Genomic DNA, 22,010 nt, shown 5'->3' with positions numbered 1-22,010 from the left:
AAAGATGAACTCTTCAAAACCCACGAGAAACAAAGACAGGCAACAAAAAAATAAACAAAAACAAAAAAAAAAAAGTTTAAATATAGCAGAATACCTATTAACAGACCCTGGGGATTAATCCCTATGGTGGTCTATATGGGGAGGCACGCCCCGAAATGGGTACCTTTTTCAGGCTTCAGGTATATAAAAGTTTAGGTACCGTATTTATTCGATTAAAATTAAACACACAACCTCGAATAAGCACTTCAAAAAATATATATGGAGTGTACAAGAAGAGTATTGGCCTTAGTGACAATTGGGTTGAATGTTGTTGACTTAATTACAAGTACTACAAAAAGGCTTTTCAAGTTTTCTTAGTATTTTACAGAAACTTTCTATGAACAGTTAAAATTCTGCTTTAGTACATCTTCACGTTTTGATATTTTTAATGTTTTGTTGCAAGACACCCTGTTGCAAAATAAACTTACTACTTGCTGAAATGGTGAAAATTTTAATATGCGCTCAGCCTTGAATAAGTGCCGCCCACTCTTAAGGTCCAAAAATTTATTAATGAGCGCCCAGGGTGCCTAATTGAATTAATACGGTATATGAAAGGGCAGGAATTTTTTTATTGACTTAACTTCCTCATGCAAAGAGCTAGCAGGAGTTTAGGTTCTCTACAGTTATTATTCCATGTTGTGTAAGAGGTTTCATTCTATTTTTTTTTTTTACAAGAACCTAGACATGTACAATGGGGGTAGTTGTCAATATGGCCTTTTGATCAAACGATAACCTCTTATCATAAAATGAAAAACAAAACAAACATTAGAAAAACCAGGAAACCAAAAAAGAAACTACACACAATTTTCCAGATTAATTTTGATTCAAACAGCCTAAATATCCATGGAAATCCTTTGGTCTTAAATAATAACCACATGCTACTACTCACAACAAAGGTGTCATTATCAATTGCAAAACAAAAAATGCAACAATATTTGTATCATTGTCTGTAAAAACGGTGTACTGTGCTGTTTCAGTAACCGCTTGTTTCTCCTAGCATTCCTATTTAGCAATCCGCATATTATTCTCAACAATGAAGATATATTATTCTCACTAACACAACAGTAATGTGAAGAAAAAAATCATTTTGGTGATTGTATATCTGACAATTCCTTGTGTATTGAGATGAATATTGTAACTATGCTTCAATGATGGTTTAGGTAACTAGAAATTTTAAGGTCGGGACACACTAGGCGTCAAGTCGCACTGACAGGTAGCTCTGTGTGTACTTCTTCAAAACAAGTCGCTGCGTCAAGGCGTTTGTTCGGTTGACAAACAGCAAAATTTAATTTGGAAGAGTGGAAATTTTAAGCTACCAGTGACTTGTCTTAAGCAGCCCTCTCTAGAACTAGTTTTTCCCTCAAGAGCCATACATTGCAAAATAAAACACAAGGCGTTCCTGTCTTGAATTTATCCTAATGATGGTTGTCATTACAGATTGTGTTGTTCCAGAAAATATCCATACCCCTCCATGACAGAAGGCCTTTTGATCTGAATCCCCCCTCCCCTCTGGAAATTCCAGTTAAGCCCCATACTCCTCACCCCTTAAGAATTTCTAATGACCCTCCATGGGGTGGGCATTGATATTTTCTGGAACTGCACATTTACAAGGAAAGTCACTGTTAAAGCAACAGTAATATTCAGCAACCATATTTTTTTTCATAAACAGAAAGAGTACACTGTATGTTTGGGGATTTTTTGTGTATGTATTGACGAAGGGGTTGTCACAAAGTATGAAGCAGCGAAGCATACATTTTATTCCGGGTAGTCTAAATAGCAGTTCTGTTAGCCTAAATGGCACTCTGGTTAGCCTTAATAGAACTCTGGTTAGCCTACAGTTAGCATAGGTCACTTGCAACCAGCCTTTTTATTTGGAGTAGGGATTTCTGCCTCACATGCCTCGCTGCCTTGCCTCACGCATTTGTAAGACTATTAAGGAAGTAGAGTCTGGGAAACTGGGATACAGGGTGTACATCTTTCGGTGTTGTTTTCCTTTGAATGGTTTAGATGTATGTCTTAAATCCTTTCCTTTCAAAAGAAAATAGATTTAACACCATGTACATCACTCTTATCTCATTCTTATCACAGGTTCTGTAAATTTCTTGAACAATTAGCCAAAATAATAAGGCAATACTAATTTCCAGGCTCAAAAAATATGAAAATCTAGGCATAAGGATATCAAAGCAGGAACTGAGAATGAACAAGGAAAATCTTGTCACCATTCAGTCAGGATAAAGGGGTCTGTTTCTTTTTTGGAATGAACTCAGAGCTACATAGGTTAAAAACCTGTCAAAACTTTTTTCTGCAAAATAAATGTTTTGACCTTTCCCTTGCTAAGTGTTTATTTTATTTTTTTAACAAAATTAACGGTGGGTCATTATGTAAAAATACTTGTCAGATGACACACAGAATTATTACGCTTTTTCCTGTTTGATATCTTTCAGGTCACTTAACAGTTCAGCGATACAAAAGGCATTGTCATGCTGCTCAATCCTACAAGTCGCTCCTGTGCTGCATGTTGCTTTATCTTGCTTTAGGACTTCTTTTCCATTGTAAAACTGGCCATGCTGATTAAGTTCAAGCGACTTGTCACCTTTTTGTATTAGGTCTTCTGCTAAATTAAAAGGATTCTCTCCATTGTGAGTTCTTTTATGTTGCTTTAAATTTCCTGCCTGATTAAAACACTTGCTACACTGGTTACATTCAAAAGGCTTCTCTCCTGTGTGTGTTCTTTTATGCCGCTTTAAATCTCCTGCCTGATTAAAACACTTGCCACACTGGTTACATTCATAAGGCTTCTCTCCTGTGTGAGTTCTCTTATGTTGCTTTAAATGTCCTGCATGATTAAAACACTTGCCGCAATGGTTACATTCAAAAGGCTTCTCTCCTGTGTGAGTTCTTTCATGTTGCTTTAGATTTGCTGCATTATTAAAACACTTGCCACACTGGTTACATTTAAAAGGCTTCTCTCCTGTGTGTGTTCTTCTATGACGCTTTAAATTTGCTGCATGATTAAAACACTTGCCACACTGGTTACATTCAAGAGGCTTTTCTACTGTGTGAGCTCTTTTGCTTGGTGCATGTTCTTTCTGATTGCCTGTTTCAGTTGAACTCTCACCTTTCTGTATTAGGTCTTCTGCTAAAGTAAAAGGATTCTCTCCACTATGAGTTCTTTTATGCCGCTTTAAATCTCCTGCCCTATTAAAACACTTGGCACACTGGTTACATTCAAAAGGCTTCTCTCCTGTGTGTGTTCTTTCATGTTGCTTTAAATTCCCTGCATAATTAAAACAATTGCCACACTCGTTACATTGAAAAGGCTTCTCTCCTGTGTGTGTTCTTCCATGCCTCTTTAAATCTCCTGATCCATTAAAGCACTTGCCACACTGGTTACATTCAAAAGGCTTCTCTCCTGTGTGTGTTCTTTCATGTTGCTTTAAATTCCCTGCATAATTAAAACACTTGCCACACTTGTTACATTGAAAAGGCTTCTCTCCTGTGTGTGTTCTTTTATGCCGCTTTAAATCTCCTGCCTGATTAAAACACTTGCCACACTGGTTACATTCAAAAGGCCTCTCTCCTGTGTGAATTCTTTTATGTTGCTTTAAATGTCCTGCATGATTAAAACGCTTGCCACAATGGTTACATTCAAAAGGCTTCTCTCCTGTGTGAGTTCTTTCATGTTGCTTTAGATTCCTTGCATAATTAAAACTCTTACCACACTGGTTACATTCAAAAGGCTTCTCTCCTGTGTGAATTCTTTTGCTTGATGCATGTTCCCTCTGATTGCCTGTTTTAGTTAAAAGCTCGCTGCACTTTGTGCAATCGTTAGCCATCAAAGGATATGTTCTTTACCCACTAGCCAGTAATGTGCCATTCTCAGACCTAAAAGCGCAACAGAAAGGTAATATCAGTGTGTTGTTCCAGAAAATATCCATACTTCGTCCACCTCAACACAAGGTGTTTTCAGTTGAGCTTCCTACTTTTGATATAAGGTCATATAACATTTTGGCAATTGTGACAAAATCCCACCCCCTTAGAATAATTTCCCAGTTACCCTCTGTGGGATAAAAGTTGCGGAGGCCTAAAGGTTAGTGTACTCAACTCCGGATTGAATGGTTTGAGCCCTGGACAGGGAATTGCATTGTGCTCTTGAGCAAGACACTTAACTCTCAGCGTCCCTCTCTCTCCACCCATATATGGAAAAGTCCCCACCCCTCTGGACATTCCCATGAGTGTCATAATTTTGGCTATTTAGACCCCCTCCCACACCCTCAGAAGAATTTTGCAGTTACTCTTTACATGGGGTGGGTAGGCAGTATGGCCAAGTGGTTAGAGTGCCGGACTTGAAATCCGAAGGTCACGGGTTCAAGTCCTGTTCTGTCCACTAGCTGGTGTTGTTTTCAGAAGTCCCGAAATTCAACTCCTCGGCTACACTTGTAAATGGCGAACTGGTCTGCTTCCTGCCAGTTGGGATTTTTAATCATATTATGTTCATTTAGAATATTTGAGAGTTTGATAACATTGGCCCAGAAACACCCCATTCGGGGAGTGGTCAATTATTTATTTATTTCCTGGAAGATAGGCTTCCCCCATGTCATCTGGTAACCAGCTAGCCAGGTATTTGGATGTGTTAATAACAGCAGTAATAGTAATATGGGAAACTTACGAAAAACATAGGTGGCAGGTAGCCATGATTGTTCCAGACAAAATATATGATCTCTGGGTGCTAAAACTGTGTGGTTCCAGAAAATGTTCATATCCCTACCCCTGGGCATGGGAGGGGACTCAAAGGCCAAAAAACTTTAAGAAAGTGTATAATTGGCTTACAGTATATGAAAATATCTCTGTTGGGAGGGTCTTAGGAAACATCCATTCTGTAAGGGAGGTATGGATAATTTATGAAACTACACCATATACACCAAACTTTCACACTCAAAATGCTAAAAATAAACACTGAGTACGGGCAAAACTTTACACTAGAAATGATGCAAGTAAACTTGCAAATGCATATCAACACAGATCAGGATCAATTTTTTGGAAGAAGTCCCTTAATCCAATCTTACCGGAATGTGTTTAACATTCGGTGCAAAAGTTGCTGTTACAGTCTGCCAAACATCAAATGTTTGACGACCAATCATGCCACATTTAATACCCAATTAGATCAGGTTTCAGCTGCACATGTTCATGCTTAGATGCAAGCGACGGTAAAATGACTGGTGTGTTGAAATTCAGATGTTCAAAGATTTCACACTCAGTGAATCTCATTTGAGGGGTATATATTCCGCAGTTGCTCTGAAATAAAGTGTCCCTTTCCCTTTTCTTATTATAGGAAATTAACGCTTGTGTTAATTATGGTATTTGAAATTAACGCGACTTAAATTAACGCGAATTGAAGGAAAAATTACTTCCCAATAAAGGAAATTAACGCGAAAGAGGGGGTAAAATTTCAAAATGAAGGAAATTAATGCGACGTACACAACTGGAACAAGTTTATTTCAACACTTGCAGGCGTATAATCTTAAACGCAAACATTGTTCGTGGTACTTTTCCCACTTTGAGCGTTCTTCGCAGTATCAATGATAGTGGCAGATAAAACAATGCTTTTTCCTTGGAGTCAAGAACTTCTGGACTGCAACGAGAAATTGGGGCCAAAATAATGGAAATTAACGTCATGGAAATTAACGCTCCACTTAATTAACGGTGCGGAAATTAACGTTAACTAAAATTAACGCGACTTAAATTAACGCGAATGTTTAAAATTCGCGTTAATTTCCTATAATAAGGTAACATTAAAAACTAGAAAATAAACTTTATAATCATAAATACAGTAAAACCTATTTTTTGGATTGAAACTAACCAATAATGAAACAAGCGTATTTCATAAGAACTTCGCTCACCCTTAAAAAGCCTTTTTTAGTAGGTTGTGTAGTAGCCCAAAATTATTGAATATAAAATCATGTAAAGGTTTAAGACAACTGTCTGCATTTACTTGTTTGTTGAAGGTGTGACTGTTTTGGTAATAGTAACTGCTGCTACTACTTTGGTCCTTTACAAACTAAATCAATAATTCTGCATCCAGAAACAAAGTGTATAGTCCTAAAGTCATAGAGTCCTCCCAGCCCCTCCCCTTCTGCGGTCCCTGTGGAAGATCACTTGGAAATAGCTAAATGACATTTCCCTTACACTTTTCAAACTTCCACTTGTTTAATATCCCTATCAATAAAGCCCTATCTATTTCATTAGAAAGGACATCCTTTTGGGCAGGCCAATCCAGTATTGGGGGTCTGTATGGTCCACTTTAGGGAGTGCCCCATTTCCCCTCCCCCAATTAGAGACCCAAAGTTGCACAAGTGGTTGGACTAATTTGACTGAGTTTGCAGATTTTGTTTACCCTTTTCAACGCCTAAGATTAATTGCCAACGAGACAGCCGAGTCAAGAGGCGAGGCTGTCGAGGCGGCAGAATCATAGAGCCGTGTGCGTGTGAGTGTATAGGCAGAGAAAATCTTAAGTTCTGCGTAAGGGACTTTTTTTTTACCATATTTGGGTTGTATTGTTCTTCCCAACTGGTTCCCAGTCTCTCACTCCTTGCTAGAGAGCAAATGACCAAAATGGCGTCCACGCGGCTCGCTGTTAAAATTTTCAATGTGGTCATTCATCCCTTTACCGATAAATACACCTTTAGGGAATTATAAATCGAAAGAGAATACCCTACAGAATATTCGACCGCTGAAAAAATGAACATCAAGGTCTTCAAAGCGATGAAATAATCTTTCGAGTGTATAGGCAGAAGAGAGACATGAAAATCAAAAGCGGACTGTTGACTTCAAATAGAGTTTTCTTGACTTATGAGAATGCTGAAGTTGGGTAAATGCTTCCTTTTAGTGTTGATTGTGTTTATAGTAATTGTTTGACCGATGATTTATTCCAAATCAAATACCGTTTATATTTTATTTGGAACGCATATTTTTCGCTCCGCGTAGGAATAACATCAATACAAAGCGACGCTCACTAAAATTACTGCATGTCATACACACAAGAAAGTCAAAAGTTTTTTGCTTCTAACGGCAAATGTAATGTTAAGGTCATTGCCCTGTTTTCATGCGCATCCTTCTGCGCAGTTCGCGCGCGCGCGCGCCTCACATGCGCTTTTTCTCGGCTGTCCGGGGTCACTCTCCTCGGCGGTGACCTTCATTTCTCTTGGGTCGTCTCTCTGTCTCATCATGTGTTTGATCGCTGTGTCGCCGTCTCGCAGAGATTGATTGCGTCCCTCCTCTCTGGACCCCTTTCTGTTCCCTGGTTCCAGTGGCGGTTCGTCAGTTTCCATGACTAACTTGAACAAAAATTTTGTCTCCAAATAATCCTTGACCGTTCAAGTTTTGTTTTCTGTTCAAATTTTTCAAGTTTTGCGTAACTGAACATGACACTTCGCATGCGAGACTGAAATCTGACCCGTGCATTACTGTCTCTGATTACTGAAAATTATTTTTAAAAAAGCATCTTAGCAGTTTTGATTTTGGGATTTGATTTATAAGAAGTTCTTGAAATGCAACTATCCCTTTTGTGGACGGAAACATTTTAACCATCGCGTGTTGTATTTAAAAAACAGTGATTAAACCTCATTTATTAATTAATTATTGCCTACATTTTGTGACATTTTAACGTTGAAAAGAATTTAAAGATTTGTCAAAAGTTAGCAATCTGTCAAACCCGTAGCCTGCGTAGCAGACATCTGTGTACGTTTTTTAGTGTGTTTAAAAGAGTGCGCGATCGCGAGAAAACGCACGCTGGAAACTACGGCGCCTGCTACGCAGGCTATCAAGCCTGTGTCATTTATGAACACCAGAGAAAAAGCATTTTTTTCGCATATTACCTAAAATACAATTTACCATATTTTGGTCATTTCAAATATAGTTCTATCAAAACCATTCAATATCTGTTCTTATGAACAAACACGAGTATTTCGCTCGTTGACACTTACCGATAGGTACAACTAGTAGTGTAGTACACTTTATTTTATCTAATATTTCAGCTCATTCAATCTAAAGGGTTTTCATTTAGCAGGAGAATAGCGTAAAGTAACCGGAGAATGATTTTTAAAGGTTCCGCATCTTTATAAAACAATAGTTACAGTCCTTTGAAATTTAGCCAGAGAATTCTAGGAAGCAAAAGGAGAATTCTCCAATCTCCGATGCCTAATGAACACCCTGAATCTAGCAAGAGGACCTGTGTAGCAAACAGTCACTCTGCAGTTTCAAAAAAACATTCAGCGTATAAAGTAGTTCATAGATGCTTTTGATACTGCCGTCCTAACATATAGTACCACGTAAATTTGAGAACAAACTGGGGATCCGAAACATGGAAGGTTTGTTTACTAACAGTTTTACCGTTATTTTACCTCTAGCGCATATGCATACAATAACAAAGGAAAGGAACTGAAATAAAAAAGGCTTACCTCTTGTATTCCTTGCATTATTTTGACTTATCTGTGTTCCTAGGGTGGGTTTTCAGTTTCAACGGTTTAGCTTCCCCTAAGAAAAACTAGGGAAGTTGAACCATCGAAAGCATAACTCACTAAAACGGCTTAAAACCCACTCTAGGAACACATAGCAGTCAAAAAAATGCAAGAAAATGAAATGTAAGCCAATTTTATTCCAATTATTTTCCACAAGTAGAATTTAGAGAAATTTTCGAAGCTCATACATTGTCTTACGCTGAAAATGTAACACAATCCCCAACATCAATACATCATGTTGATCGAATACAATATCTGGGCCGCTTGTGTTGCGCTTTGCGTTTGGGCCACAAATGACACTACGCGGGCGCAGTACACAACATACCCTCAAAAAGTCATGTTATTCCCTTATATTTCAGGGACCATTCTACACCCCTAATTCAACTCCTCTCAACAAAAAATTGACGTGATTCATACAGAGGCCTTTCTTGTAAGTATATCAGTGGAAAAGAAAGAGCTCTACTCGCTGGGTCAACTCCTCCACGTTTTAAAAATAAATAGAAGCCAACTGGGCAGCCTCCTGTCAGTTGGGGTTTTAACAAGTTTCTGTTCGATTTATACCTGGCGTATCCAATCGAACAAAATCGAACCAAACATCAATTGAACCCAATCGAACACCAATCGTTCGATTAGGTTTGGTAATCGAACAAAATGTATCTATTTTGTTGTGAGTTCGATTTTCGAACCAATCGAACTAATCGAACACAATCAAACTCAATCCGATTCGATTTTGTTCAGAATCCGTCTTTTTATAAGTAAATCACGCAGAACTAATCAGGGGGACGGTGCACCAGACAAAATGTCTGCAATATAAAAAAATCTCGATGATTTGGTAAGTGCAGAATGCAATATGGAACAATTGAAAGTATGTTGTTTTATATATGTTCGTGTTTATTTGCTTTATTTTACTTTCGGAAAAACTGTTCACAGGCTACTTGTATTCTTTCCCAGGTGTTCCTTACGCTAATCTTTGCAAACGTAACACGACACTTTTGTTCGTTTGTAACAAAATACTTTTGTCTTCCTTGAAAATGCGATAACATGAAACTTTTGTTTTTTGTTTGTTTTACGGCGGCATCGATGACATTTGTTTAATTTAATTAAGTTACGGTTTAGACTGCACGAAAGACGATTCTCAAAAACTAAAGAAACAAATCTAATCAAAAAACATATTTTTCGACAGGTTTTTTAAAACGCAGTACAGCTAGGATATTTGTTTCCTGGTTATCAGGTGTTCACGCCGAAAATCCCGGTGCAAGTTTTTGCATACCTAATTACGAAAGCGCCGTGAAAGTCTCAAAATCTAATTTAATTAATTTGCGGTTTTTACTTGGCGCCAAGAAGTCTGCAGGAAGCCTACCGCAAACACGCAATACAAGCGATGTTCATGATAGTTCCAGAAAACAACGTAGACTAATCTGCGCATGCGTTTGGTGTAAATTACGTTGAGTAGTACCACAAGGAGAGCAAAGGGTTTTCTGAAACAAATATATACGTTTGAGATCTTCATATGAAAGTAACGTAGATGTGCTCCAGGTTTTACCTAGGGGTACGGTCAGGTGCTCCCCACCCCCACCCCCTCCACAAGGAATAATTAATTAATTGATATTAATTAATTAATTGGTGATTAAAAGTTTACACCATAGTGCTTTAGCGCCTGAGGGGTTTAGCAAACGACAACCCACCAAACCATCACAATAGTGCATTCTGCACTAAAAAACAGGAGTTCGGTAATCGAACGTTTGATTGAGTACGATTGTCTACTGTTTGGTAATCGAACGTTCGGTTCTGTTCGATTGTCGACTGTTCGATAATCGAACGTTCAATTTTTTTCGATTGACCAAATTTTATTGTGAGTTCGATTATGTTCGATTACCGAACCCAATCGAACGATTGGTGTTCGATTGAGTTCGATTACCGAACGTTCGATTGGATACGCCGGGTTTATAACATTTGTTTATTTATTTTATACAGGGTCCTCAATTATCACAGCAGAGCTAAATACATGTACCGGTATGCTTATTTCATGATGCTATTTTATGCTTATGCGCTAGTGAAAACCAGCCTTAATACATTATTATGCATGCATCATGGGGCATCATGGCCGGTATTGTCGTTTTTTCGCCACAAATGGGTGGGAAGGAACTGGTTAAATTGTAGTTCATTTACCTTGTAATTTTAAATATGATTTTTAGTTTTTCTTACCTCCGCTCAAGCAAAGCAACGAAGTACAATTTCAGAGGGCTGTAGACTTCAAGACACAATCGAACAGTAAAGGATAGCTAAAGATTACATAGCCGCCATTGAAAACACGTTGATCTCAACTACTGCGCAGCCCTCGCAGCCATTGTTTATGTTCGTCACCAATCTCGTCCCAGAAGCCGCGAACGCAGGGTCTGGGAACGAGATTGGTTCGTCACGCAATGCCGATTCACTCTCCGGGGTGCTGTTTGCCTGCACTGAAGCAGGCTTGCGGTTAGTGGCAAAGCCGAGAGAGGAGTAGGCTACTGAATCTCATTTATCAGACTGATAGATCTTTGGCGATTTCTCAGCTATCACTTGAGTGTTTACCGAGCTACTAGCCCGCGAGCAAGCTGTCCCTGAGGGTTGGTGGGTGGAGAGGGAAGAGAGCCTGCAAGGACAATAATAATCCAGGACTGGACTTGGTGTCAAGAACGGAAAATCGGGCATTGATCATCGACGAGTTATATTTTATTTTTATAGCTCAAACAAATTTAACAAAGTCAATACAAACTCATCGAATTAAGGTGCTTGCAAAAAGAAAATAGAACAAAACAAAAACAAGCTGACAAGTTCTAAGTCATAAATCAAATTCTCTTCGGTTTATCTCATTAAATGGTTTCGACACTGCAGATATTTATTTGTTCCATATTTACTTTGCAATCAAAAGAAATATATCTAGTTTCAGCTATAATTGGAGTAAAAACATCCGAGACAGGTTTGAACGGCAATTTTTAATCCAGAAATCCGAGCCGTTTTTTCCTCTAAGCCAAGGAACATGGCGTCTCTGGAGACCCATGATTTGATTGGTTAGATCTTCAGTAAAGGAAATTTAAATTTAGCAAAACAAATCAGCCGTTTTAACAACAACGTTTGTTAAAAGGGACTTTACTATGGTTGACTAGATTGACTAGATTTAAATTCTCTGCTTAAAATCTAGCCAATGAGCCACTTGTTGCCATGCCCCAGGCTCAACCGGCTAAGAGTGACAAGCGGCTCTGGGGATGAGAATGGCTCAAAGCAAATATCAAGAGATGCGGGGGAGGGGGGGGGAGTTCTTATTTTCAGAAAGTTGCAGTATTTACTTGCACACACTGAACTGAACGACTTGGTTCTACCAGTCTAAGTATACCATACCTGGGTACGTAAATTTAAATTTTCATTTGAGAACCTCTGATCTGATGCTGTTTAGGTACTTAGTGAGAACGAAAAGAGGCCATTAGAAATCATCATAATTCAAATAAATAACAAACATTTTCACATTTTCTATCCAATTAGCCATAGAGACAAGTACGTCAAAATTGTGGCATGTGAGGTTACCTAACAATGAAAATTTACATTCAAAATGTAAACTTGTAAACATTAAAAAAATGTTTATATTGATTTCTTATTTCAATTCTTATTTTAATGAATTTTCTACAGTAAAGCCCTGGGAGTAAGAACCCAACATTTAAGAACCTATTAGGCTAAAATTTGCAAATTAAACCCCATTTATTATTATTTCGATTTTATCCTGTTCTGTAACCGTGGCAGTTCTTTCTTATTTGTAAAAATGTTGCAGACAGGTAATCGAAAACTTACTTTTTAAACTACGGAACGCTTTAATTCATTTTCGCTCAAAAATAATTAAATTCCCAATCATTTGATTTTATAAGTAACAAGCATTTTATTTAACATAAGGCCCAGGCTCCCATGAAACTTTTGTTTAGCAAAAATATTACAGAATTTAAGCAAAAATGTCTCAAATGCCATGATTTTATTCTCTCACGGTTAGCTTCCGAAATAAGCTAAACAACATGCAGGTAATTTAAGTGATAAAACTTACTTAATAATCTCCTAGTTATTCGATTTTAAGTTTTTCCTGATCGCCACCATGTTTACTTTATTGTGACGTAACGTTGTTGATGTTCAAGGTCCCCCATACTCGACGGGCTACCCTTTCTGAGTTTCTGTCAAAACTGCTGTATTATTTTACGTAATGAATTTTCTACAGTAAAAACCTGGGAGTAAAAACCCAACATTTAAGAACCTTTTAGGCTAAAATTTGCAAATTAGATCCCATTTTTACAAGAACCTATTTAACATAAAATTTTAAAACAGGTAAAAATGTTTCCTCTTTGGGAAAATAAGTTTAGGCATGGCTTTACTGTACATACAATGTCATGTACTAAATGATTAGTTTATTTTTGTGGTATGAAAGTACAAAAATTAAGCAGTTGAGAAAAGCAAGCCTGAAAAAAATTCAGGCTTGATACCAGTGCAGCGCTCTAACCAACTGAGCTATCAAGTCCACTGGGAGCTGGTCATTTGTGAGTTCGTAATTTACCCATGGATGGAGAAGATATGAAATGAATATATGAAATTCACATATTTGTACCTGCAGATATACATTCAAATGCCATAAAAGTCCTATTAGTAGCAAAAAAAAAAAATAAATTTCCAGAAAATAAGAACAGGTCTGTTAAGAACCTAAATAGCCTACATAGAACCTGTTTAGGCTAACCTGTGAAAACCTTGGTTCTTACTCACGGGTTTTTACTGTATGTGTATAAAAATTATAGTTTTTTCTTAAGCAAGCATATTATATTGAGAGCAAATATAAATCTGGCAACGTATCGTATCTACTAAAAACATTTTTTCATGGCTTCTGTCCATACTCTCAGCAAATGATCTAGACCTAAGACCTGGTGAAGACCAACTGATCTTCAACTTTAATGAAAAGCTATATAGTCAAATCAAACCCAGCAGAAAACTACCCTGAACCAAGTCCAAAAATAAGTCATGCAAAAAATTAATGTTGTCAGTCATGGGATCAAGTTGCAACTGAAAACATGTGTTCTACCAATTGAAAATACCGGCCAGATGACACAGAGTAATATTATGGTTTTTCCTGTTTGATTTTTTTCAGGTCACTTAAAAGTTCAGCGATGCTGAAGGCATTCTCATGCTTCTCAATCCTACAAGTCACTTCTGTGCTGCATGTTGCTTTATCTTGTTTTAAAACCTCATTATGGTCGTTAAACTGGTCACGCTGATTAACTTGAAAAACCTTGTTACATTTGTGTATTCTTTTAATATGCTCTTTTACTGATCCTCCATGATTTGCCACATTGGTTACATTCAAAAACTTCTCTCTTGTGTGTGTACTTCCATGCCTCTTTAAATTTCCTGCATGATTAAAACACTTGCCACACTGGTTACATTTAAAAGTTTTCTCTCCTGTGTGAGTTCTTTTATGTTCCTTTAAATGTCCTGCCGTATTAAAACACTTGCCACACTGGTTACATTCAAATGGCTTATCTCCTGTGTGAGTTTTTTGATGTTGCTTTAAATTTCCTGCAAGGCTAAAATACTTGCCACACTGTTCACATTCATAAGGCTTATCTCCTGTGTGTGTTCGTTTATGCTGCTTTAAACTTGCTGCAAATGTAAAACACTTGCCACATTGGTTACATTGAAAAGGCTTCTCTCCTGTGTGTGTTCTTTTATGCCGCTTTAAACTTGCTACAAACGTAAAACACTTGTCACACTGGCTACATTTAAAAGGCTTCTCTCCTGTGTGTGTTCTTTTATGCCGCTTTAAATCTCCTGCCCCATTAAAACACTTGTCACACTGGTTACATTCAAAAGGCTTCTCTCCTGTGTGAATTATTTTATGCTGCTTTAAATTTCCTGCATGAGTAAAACAGTTGCCACACTGGTCACATTTAAAAAGCTTCTCTCCGTTGTGTGTTGTTTTATGTTTCTTTAAATTTCCTGCTGCATTAAAACACTTGCCACACTGGTTACATTTAAAAGGCTTCTCTCCTGTGTGTATTCTTTTATGCCGTGTTAAATTTGCCTTTTGACTAAAACTCTTTTTGCACTGACTGCATTGAAAAGGCTTCTCTCCTGTGAGTGTTAAACTCTCTCTGCTCTTTGTGCAATCTTCCTCCATCAAGCTCTTTATACCCACTAGCTGGTAATATATTATTCTCAGATCCTAAAACACACAAAAAATATAATATCAGTGTATTGTTCCATGAAATATCCATTCCTAATACAGTGGAGCCCCGAAATAACGATATGCCAAGGGGGCAGTAAAATTATATCGTTATATCGAGGAATCGTTATATCGGGGTTCTGTCCCATGGATACATTTTACTATTGCCGGGACATAACATATTCATCGTTATATCGGGAATATCGTTATATCAAAGATCGTTATATCGGGGTTCCACTGTATACAGGTCCATTGGTTTAGGTCTCTCCCTCTGGTTGAGTGATCTAATCTCATTAAAACCATTTTGGCTTTTATTAGATACCTTCACCCCATTAAAATTTGCAGTTACCCCCAGTCCCCAAACACTGACTGGGGCTTTGGAGTTTTTGTGAGGAGTATTGTAGGCAACAGTCTGTAAGTAAATTCAGTACATGTGTACATGTTCCATGCCGCAGAAACCTCAGAACATTTCGCTTCTGAACTACGGCAAAATGTTTGCATATAAATATATATCTTGATATTGAACGTTTGTGCACTGAAACAAGAAAATTCTTGATTGTTTTGACTTGATAGTTATAGATTTTTTTTTTGTGGCATGACAGTGAAAACCACCTATTTTTTTCAAGTTATGACATCACAAAAACGTTCTGATGTCATAGCTATTTCAATATTGCAAATCTTGGCAACTCCATGCTAAAGATTTTGTTTGCCTTCTAAATGCTCTCTACCCGTGGTGTTGATTTAAGTCGAGAAAATGTAAACTGTGAGTTTTTACGGTTTTTGTGTTCTGGTAATGTGAGTTACCAAATATGGTCATGACTACCAAAAAAGAAGGCAACCTCCAATCAAACAAACATGGCCAAAATTTAAACCTGGGTCTCCCCCCCCCCCCCTTAAACAGACTGTGCAAAAAGAGGTATTGTCTTCCCCCTTTAGTGCTCATTTTCACTGACGGCCCTCCCCTCTGAGGCCCCAGCCCTCCACCCCCCTTAGAAAAAGCATACCTTCCCTTACCAAGTCAGGGTTGGCCAGGGGTATACCAGTATACTTGAAAAGCATGTACCCAGTATACCCAAAATTTCCCCTCAAAATTATGCAAAATACCACAATTTGACAAAACACAGTACACTTTATACCCATAAAAGGCCCAAATTTAGGTTAAAATACTGTATACCCAGTTTGAAATGCCCCTGCATACCGTATACCTAAAAACCCCGACCAACCCTGCCAAGTTATCAAAGCATTCACAGGCCACGGGAAAGAAACCAGTTCACATTGAAGATGACCTATTTGTCCGCCCTTGTGGCAATCTTGGTAGTATTTTACTATGCATTTAAAGCTTACAGTACACAGCACATCTGAAGCCATTTCTCCGGAATTTGTCTGTTTACCAATAAGTGAATAACACATTAATTTTAGACTCTCCTGGCCCCAGTTGTTCGAAGCATGTATAACGCTTTTCACCGGATAAATCACTATCCAGTGGATAGCGTAGTATTTTTTGTCAGCATGTATCCGCTAGATAATGTAGATAGCGATTTATCTGGAGGAAAACTTGTTATCCCGGCATATATAGTTAGCTTAATCGAACGTTCCGGAAAATCAAACACAATCGAACTCAGCCAAACGGGTTTCAAACATTTATATTTTTGACTGTAGACTGACATGGTTCCATTAAAACTACAGCTTTATACACCTCAAAGAAACGCTTTAAGGGGTATTATTTAGAACTCCACTTGGGAAACCTGGCGTTTATTCCAGAAAATACGGTAAGCTAGCTTATATTATTGCTAATAGGATGATACTTCAAACACTAGCGGTTTCAAAGCATTCGGTAGTTTGTTTTTTTGCCCCCTGTTTCAACATGTTACAAAGAAGAATCATAGCAGATTAAGTAATTATTACTCTACTGTCCCCTAAACACAATATTTCCACTTGTTCTTACCTCGATCTACTGAAGCAAAACAGTCAATAAGTAAACTGCAAAAGACTTCGACGCGATCGATTCCAGTTTAGAAAGCGGCCATTGAAGTACTAGAGCCCAGTCTACTCTTACAAACAAGAGGGAAACGAACACCAGAACGAGGACGAACGAGGACAGGACTACCAGAACATTGGAATGAATCGATCGACAATTGCATTCATCAAAAAGTACGAGAAACAATAGAAAACAAATTTACACGAAAGAAACTTCGTAAGCAGAGCACAGTCGTTCAAGGGGTGGATAACGCTTTCCACCGAATAAATCGCTATCGATCCAGTAGATAAATGTCGACAAAACATACTGCGCTATTTACGGGAGAGTGGTTTATCGGCAAGCGCGAACAAATCTGTTTGGACAATTTGCTAATTTTCACTCATTTTTTTTTGTAGATAACACTGCAATTTGAGAAGTTTGCGGAAAATCTGTGAAATGCGTTTGTCTCAACAGGTTTCGTCCAAGATTGTAGTTGATTTTGAATTTAATTTTTAGTTTTGTTTTAACGTTGTAAAGCGCAATTGAAAATTTTTACATGGAAATAAATAAATATATCATCATTTATTGTTATATTTTGTGTAGCGCGCGGATATTTTAAAGGAAGCGCGCGCTTTCTTTTCAAAGGAAACAACGCGATTGTTGCGTCACTTGTAACAACGTACAAAGACTAGAAAGCTTTCCGAGAGCAACGTAGAGGGTGTACTCTTGCTTGAAAAAGAAAACCAAAATTCAGCAATGAAACTAAAGAAAAATGGATTGGAATGATATTGAAAGGATATGTTACGATGATGAAAGCTGTATTGACAGATTACAAAGACCGTTTCGGTATCTTGAGTAAAGAACGGACAAGTATTTTGAAGACTTGGGCGATGTGGAAAAAAATGTGCGAGCAAGCACATGCGGACGGATGTAAAAAGGTTCCAGCTGGAAGCCAGAATGGAGAAGGAGATAGTGAAAAGAGATGCTGAGATACAAGACAAGCTGTTCTCAGCTGTTAAAGGGATGTTGTGTTTCAAGGCGGCTATATATGCTCTTGTAGGTAGAATAAGCGTGTTTGTTAACGAGTACTGATGCTACATTGATTTTAACGTTATTTTACCGAAGCATCTAAAACTAGGGGGCGGGGAAAGTGTGCAACAATTGATCACCTAAAAGCGCTAAAAAGAGTCAGACTGTACGAGCATGTGTCGATATCCCGTGTTACCCGCGGGAAGTGAACACTGAAGATCCCGAGATTTCAGAATATTCTTGACTCCTTTTTTAAATCGGAAAGAGACGAATCAGTCTTAGTAACAGTCGGTTTACAATCGGTTTACTTTGTATGTTGAACACAACCAAAACGAAAAAGAACGGTTTACAACGGTTTACAACGGTTTTCAGAGACAATAAAAGATGATCATCAAATTCTTTTTTAAAATAGCTGTAAACCGTGTAAACCGTTTGTAAACCGTTAAAATAAGCACAAATTCTCTTGTAAACCGTTCAAGATCACAGTATTTACAGTTATTTAACGTTGTAGCGAGTAACTTGGCAGCACGGATTCCATTTGGAACAAAAAACGGCGATTTAGAACAGGAAAACCGTCGTTTGCAATAGTTTTATATTAACCACCAGTCCGTCACGAGTCATTTGATTTGACACGCTTGGGACGCAATCGCGTGACGTTATTTTATACTTTTAATCCACAAAAAAATCATTGTGTTTTTTTTTAAACATGAATTCGCGTTATGTTATTTTATCAGGCTTGAGACGTAATCGCACGAGAGAACTTTCGTTCCATTCCTTTCAAATGCTAAATTTGTTAAATTTCTTTTCGTTCTCTGTACTGAACGCTTCTCAGTTTTATTACGAAATTCGGGTTCAATTTAATATACTCACTGTATACTCTATTCTTTTGTAAATCAAAAACGTTATCAGAGAAAGCGTTCTAATTACAACAACTTACGTACAGGAACATCTCATTTTATATTTTATCTGAAGTTTTAGAGGCAGATTCTTCATTTAAAAAACGTTCAATTCAAAATAGCATCGGTAGGCGTCCATACAAACACACCTATTCTTCCTGCAAAAGCAACAAGGGCAGTCTTGACATGATACATGCCTGCAACAGTAGCTTTTAAGAATATTCAGATAATGTCATTTTTTACCGCCCCATCCCCCATTTCAATGTTGTAAAATGAAGGATTATTTGCGCAGTATGTTGGGGAGCTCAACATTGTAGTATGTTGCAGTATGTTGGGAAGCTCAATGTTGTGAAATGAAGGATTATTTGCGCGGTGTGTTGGAGAGCTCAACATTGTAGTATGTTGCAGTATGTTGAAAAGCTCAATGTTGTGAAATGAAGGATTATTTGCGCAGTATGTTGCGGAGCTCAACGTTGAAAAGTTAATGTTGTGAAATGAAGGATTATTTCCGCAATATGTTGCGGAGCTCAATGTTGTGAAATGAAGGATTATTTGCGCAGTAAGTTGCGGAGCACAACATTGTAGTATGTTGCAGTATGTTGCGGAGCTCAATGTTGTGAAATGAAGGATTATTTGCGCAGTAAGTTGCGGAGCAACATTGTAGTATGTTGCAGAATGTTGGGAAGCTCAAAGTTTTGAAATGAAGGATTATTTGCGCAGCATTTTGCGGGGCTCAACATTGTAGTATGTTGCAGTATGTTGGAAAGCTCAATGTTGTAAAATGACGGATTATTTGCGCAGTATGTTGGAGAACTCAACATTGAAATGGAGAGTGAGGAGAAAAAGAATGAATTTGGATATCGTGGCAACCCTTTTAACAAGCTAGGGCTACAAAAAACACTGTTAATACAATATACATGTACTCAAGCAGTAGCTCCTGACTCAACCAATATCTAATGAAACAAAGCATTCTACGCCAACAAGACTTATATATCTATAAATTATAAGATCAAAAAACAAGATTTAAAATTCTTATCATGAGTCACCAATGCTTGAAAAGTGATTTTGTGCAAAAAAACAACTTAGAACACTAATACGGCAATAAATAAAAAATAAATAATTAATTAATTAATTAATAAAAAATAAAAAAAGACCAATTCCTAGAGCCGTAGGGTCGCATCTTCACTCGGGGAGAGTTTATTCGGCCCCCAAGCCATTTAGAATAAACCCTATACTGGAAGATTCGAACCCGCGACTTTGAGATGATGAAGCTACATCAGCCGCCGGCAGCGATGCCACTTCGCCACCTCGGGAATCTCATGAGTTGAAAGCAAAAATTGTGCCTGTGTATACTTGTATAATTAATTAACTTCCGCCGGAAACTGGCTGAAATCGAGTGCACAGTCAGTTAAAATTATTCTGCGATAGTGGAATTTATTACAAGTCCGGCGAAACGTTTTTGGACCAGGCGGTCGGTTGTCGGTCATTAGAGAAGTTAAGCACGACGCTTATTTTTCCTGCGAACGGCAAAAATTCGACTTCTGCCTTCTGCCGTTCGTGCGCGGAAATGAGTAGTATTTTGCTCGTTGTGAATGTGGGATTTTTTCCCTATTTTTATGAGGGATTAATTTTAGAATTCGATAAAAACGATAGGTAGCAAAATGAAAGGCAAACTTGCGTTTTACGTTTGCCGTATAACGTCAAGATTAATCTCTCTTATATCCTGCGCGTTTCGATGGCGAAATATGACTTTTATCCTACTTTTATTAAGCAACGGCAAACATCACATAGTTTCCAAGTCTAAGCTGTTGACTTTGATGATATTTTTGTGCAGTTGAGTTTCACATACAAAGAACGAAAGTGCCAACGGAAAAATGAATGTTTACGGTTTGTCTATGAGAACACCAAATGTACTGAGAAAATTCATCCAAATTTGCATACAACCTAGTACACAGACTAATGAATAAGCGCCAAACCCTTTGTTAAACTAATTATTATTTGTGAATTTCACAGTTCGATCTATTGTTTATTTTCAGCACTTGTATATTTCCATTTGATATCCGACTTTGACTTGAGATCGACATTAAGCCAACGTCGAAAAGTTCATTGTCGGCTAAACATGTTGTTTATTATTGTAACTTTGCGACAAAAACTGGTGACTTAGATGTAATACACACACAATCCGAGGAGAAACAGTTTTGAAATCGCAAAAGCCGGTGGAAAATCGCTTGAAGCACTTGTGCTGTGCACAAAGTCCTCTAGTGTTATTTTTTCTCAACGGGTTTAAAATAATTTTAAGCAGAGCACAGTTGTTGAAAGGCTGCATATAACGCTTTCCACCGGATGTATCGCTATCCAGTGGATAAATGTCAAAAATACATACTGCGTTGTTTACGGGATAGCGATTTATCCGCAAGCGCAAATAAAAATGGTTGACTCATTTCGCTAATTTCCACTTATTTTTGTTGTGGGTGATAACATTGCAATTTGAGACGTTCGCAGAAAATCTGTGAAATGCGTTTGTCTCAACAGGTTTCGTCCTAGATTGAAGTTGATTTTGAATTTAATGTTTAGCTCTTCTTTTACGTTGAAAAGCGCAATTGAAAATTTTTACATGGATAATTGTGCAATATAAATACATATATCATCATTTATTGTTATAGTTTGTGTAGCGCGCGGATATTTTAAAGGAAGCGCGCGCTTTTTTTTCAAAGGAAACAACTCGATTGTTGCGTCACTTGCAACAACGTACAAAGACTAGAAAGCTTTCCGAGAGCAACGTAGAGGGTGCATAGCTCTTGCCTGAAAAAGAAAACCTAGATTCAATAGTGAAACTGAAGAAAAATGGATTGGACTGCTATTGAAAGGATATGTTATGATGATGAAAGCTGTATTGACAGATTACAAAGACCGCTTCGATATCTTGAGTAAAGAACGGACAAGTATTTTGAAGACTTGGGCGATGTGGAAAAAAATGTGCAAGCAAGCACATGCGGACGGATGCAAAAAGGTTTCAGCTGAAAGCCAGAATGGAGAAGGAGATAGTGAAGAGAGATGCTGAGATACAAGACAAGCTGTTCTCAGCTGTTAAAGGGATGTTGTGTTTCAAGGCGGCTATATATGCTCTTGTAGGTAGAATAAGCGTGTTTGTTAACGAATACTGATGCTACATTGATTTTAACGTTATTTTACCGAAGCATCTAAAACTAAGTGTGCAACAATTGATCACCTAAAAGCGCTAAAAAGAGTCAGACTGTACGAGCATGTGTCGATATCCCGTGTTACCCGCGGGAAGTGAACACTGAAGATCCCGAGATTTCAGAATATTCTTGACTTCTTTTTTAAATCGG

General features: G+C 37.8%; 2 protein-coding genes across 3 annotated transcripts in view; both read right to left on the bottom strand.

Annotated features, from left to right (window-relative positions):
• Positions 1-22,010, bottom strand: part of LOC144658186 (uncharacterized) — a 221,355-nt gene that overhangs the window by 27,937 nt on the left and 171,408 nt on the right. The window lies entirely within an intron of this gene.
• On the bottom strand, positions 863-16,810 carry LOC144658191 (uncharacterized). 2 transcript variants are annotated; one of them, XM_078518557.1, is made up of 3 exons: positions 16,724-16,810; positions 13,982-14,778; positions 863-3,750 (listed from the first exon to the last, which is right to left on the bottom strand). In XM_078518557.1, exons 2-3 carry the CDS (start codon positions 14,731-14,733, stop codon positions 2,454-2,456), a joined length of 2,049 nt encoding a protein of 682 aa, XP_078374683.1. In that variant the 5' UTR covers positions 14,734-14,778; positions 16,724-16,810; the 3' UTR covers positions 863-2,453. The 2 variants fall into 2 exon arrangements, with proteins under 2 accessions (XP_078374683.1, XP_078374682.1); XM_078518556.1 differs by lacking the exons at positions 13,982-14,778; positions 16,724-16,810 and adding an exon at positions 10,761-10,885 and having other exon boundaries at positions 863-3,924.

The sequence above is a fragment of the Oculina patagonica genome, chromosome 6, assembly GCF_052425735.1.
Source record: "Oculina patagonica isolate OP01 chromosome 6, crgOcupat, whole genome shotgun sequence".
NCBI classification, from domain to species: Eukaryota; Metazoa; Cnidaria; class Anthozoa; order Scleractinia; family Oculinidae; genus Oculina; species Oculina patagonica.
Note: the sequence above shows the minus strand (reverse complement) of the source record. Positions and strands in the feature narration are given on the sequence as shown.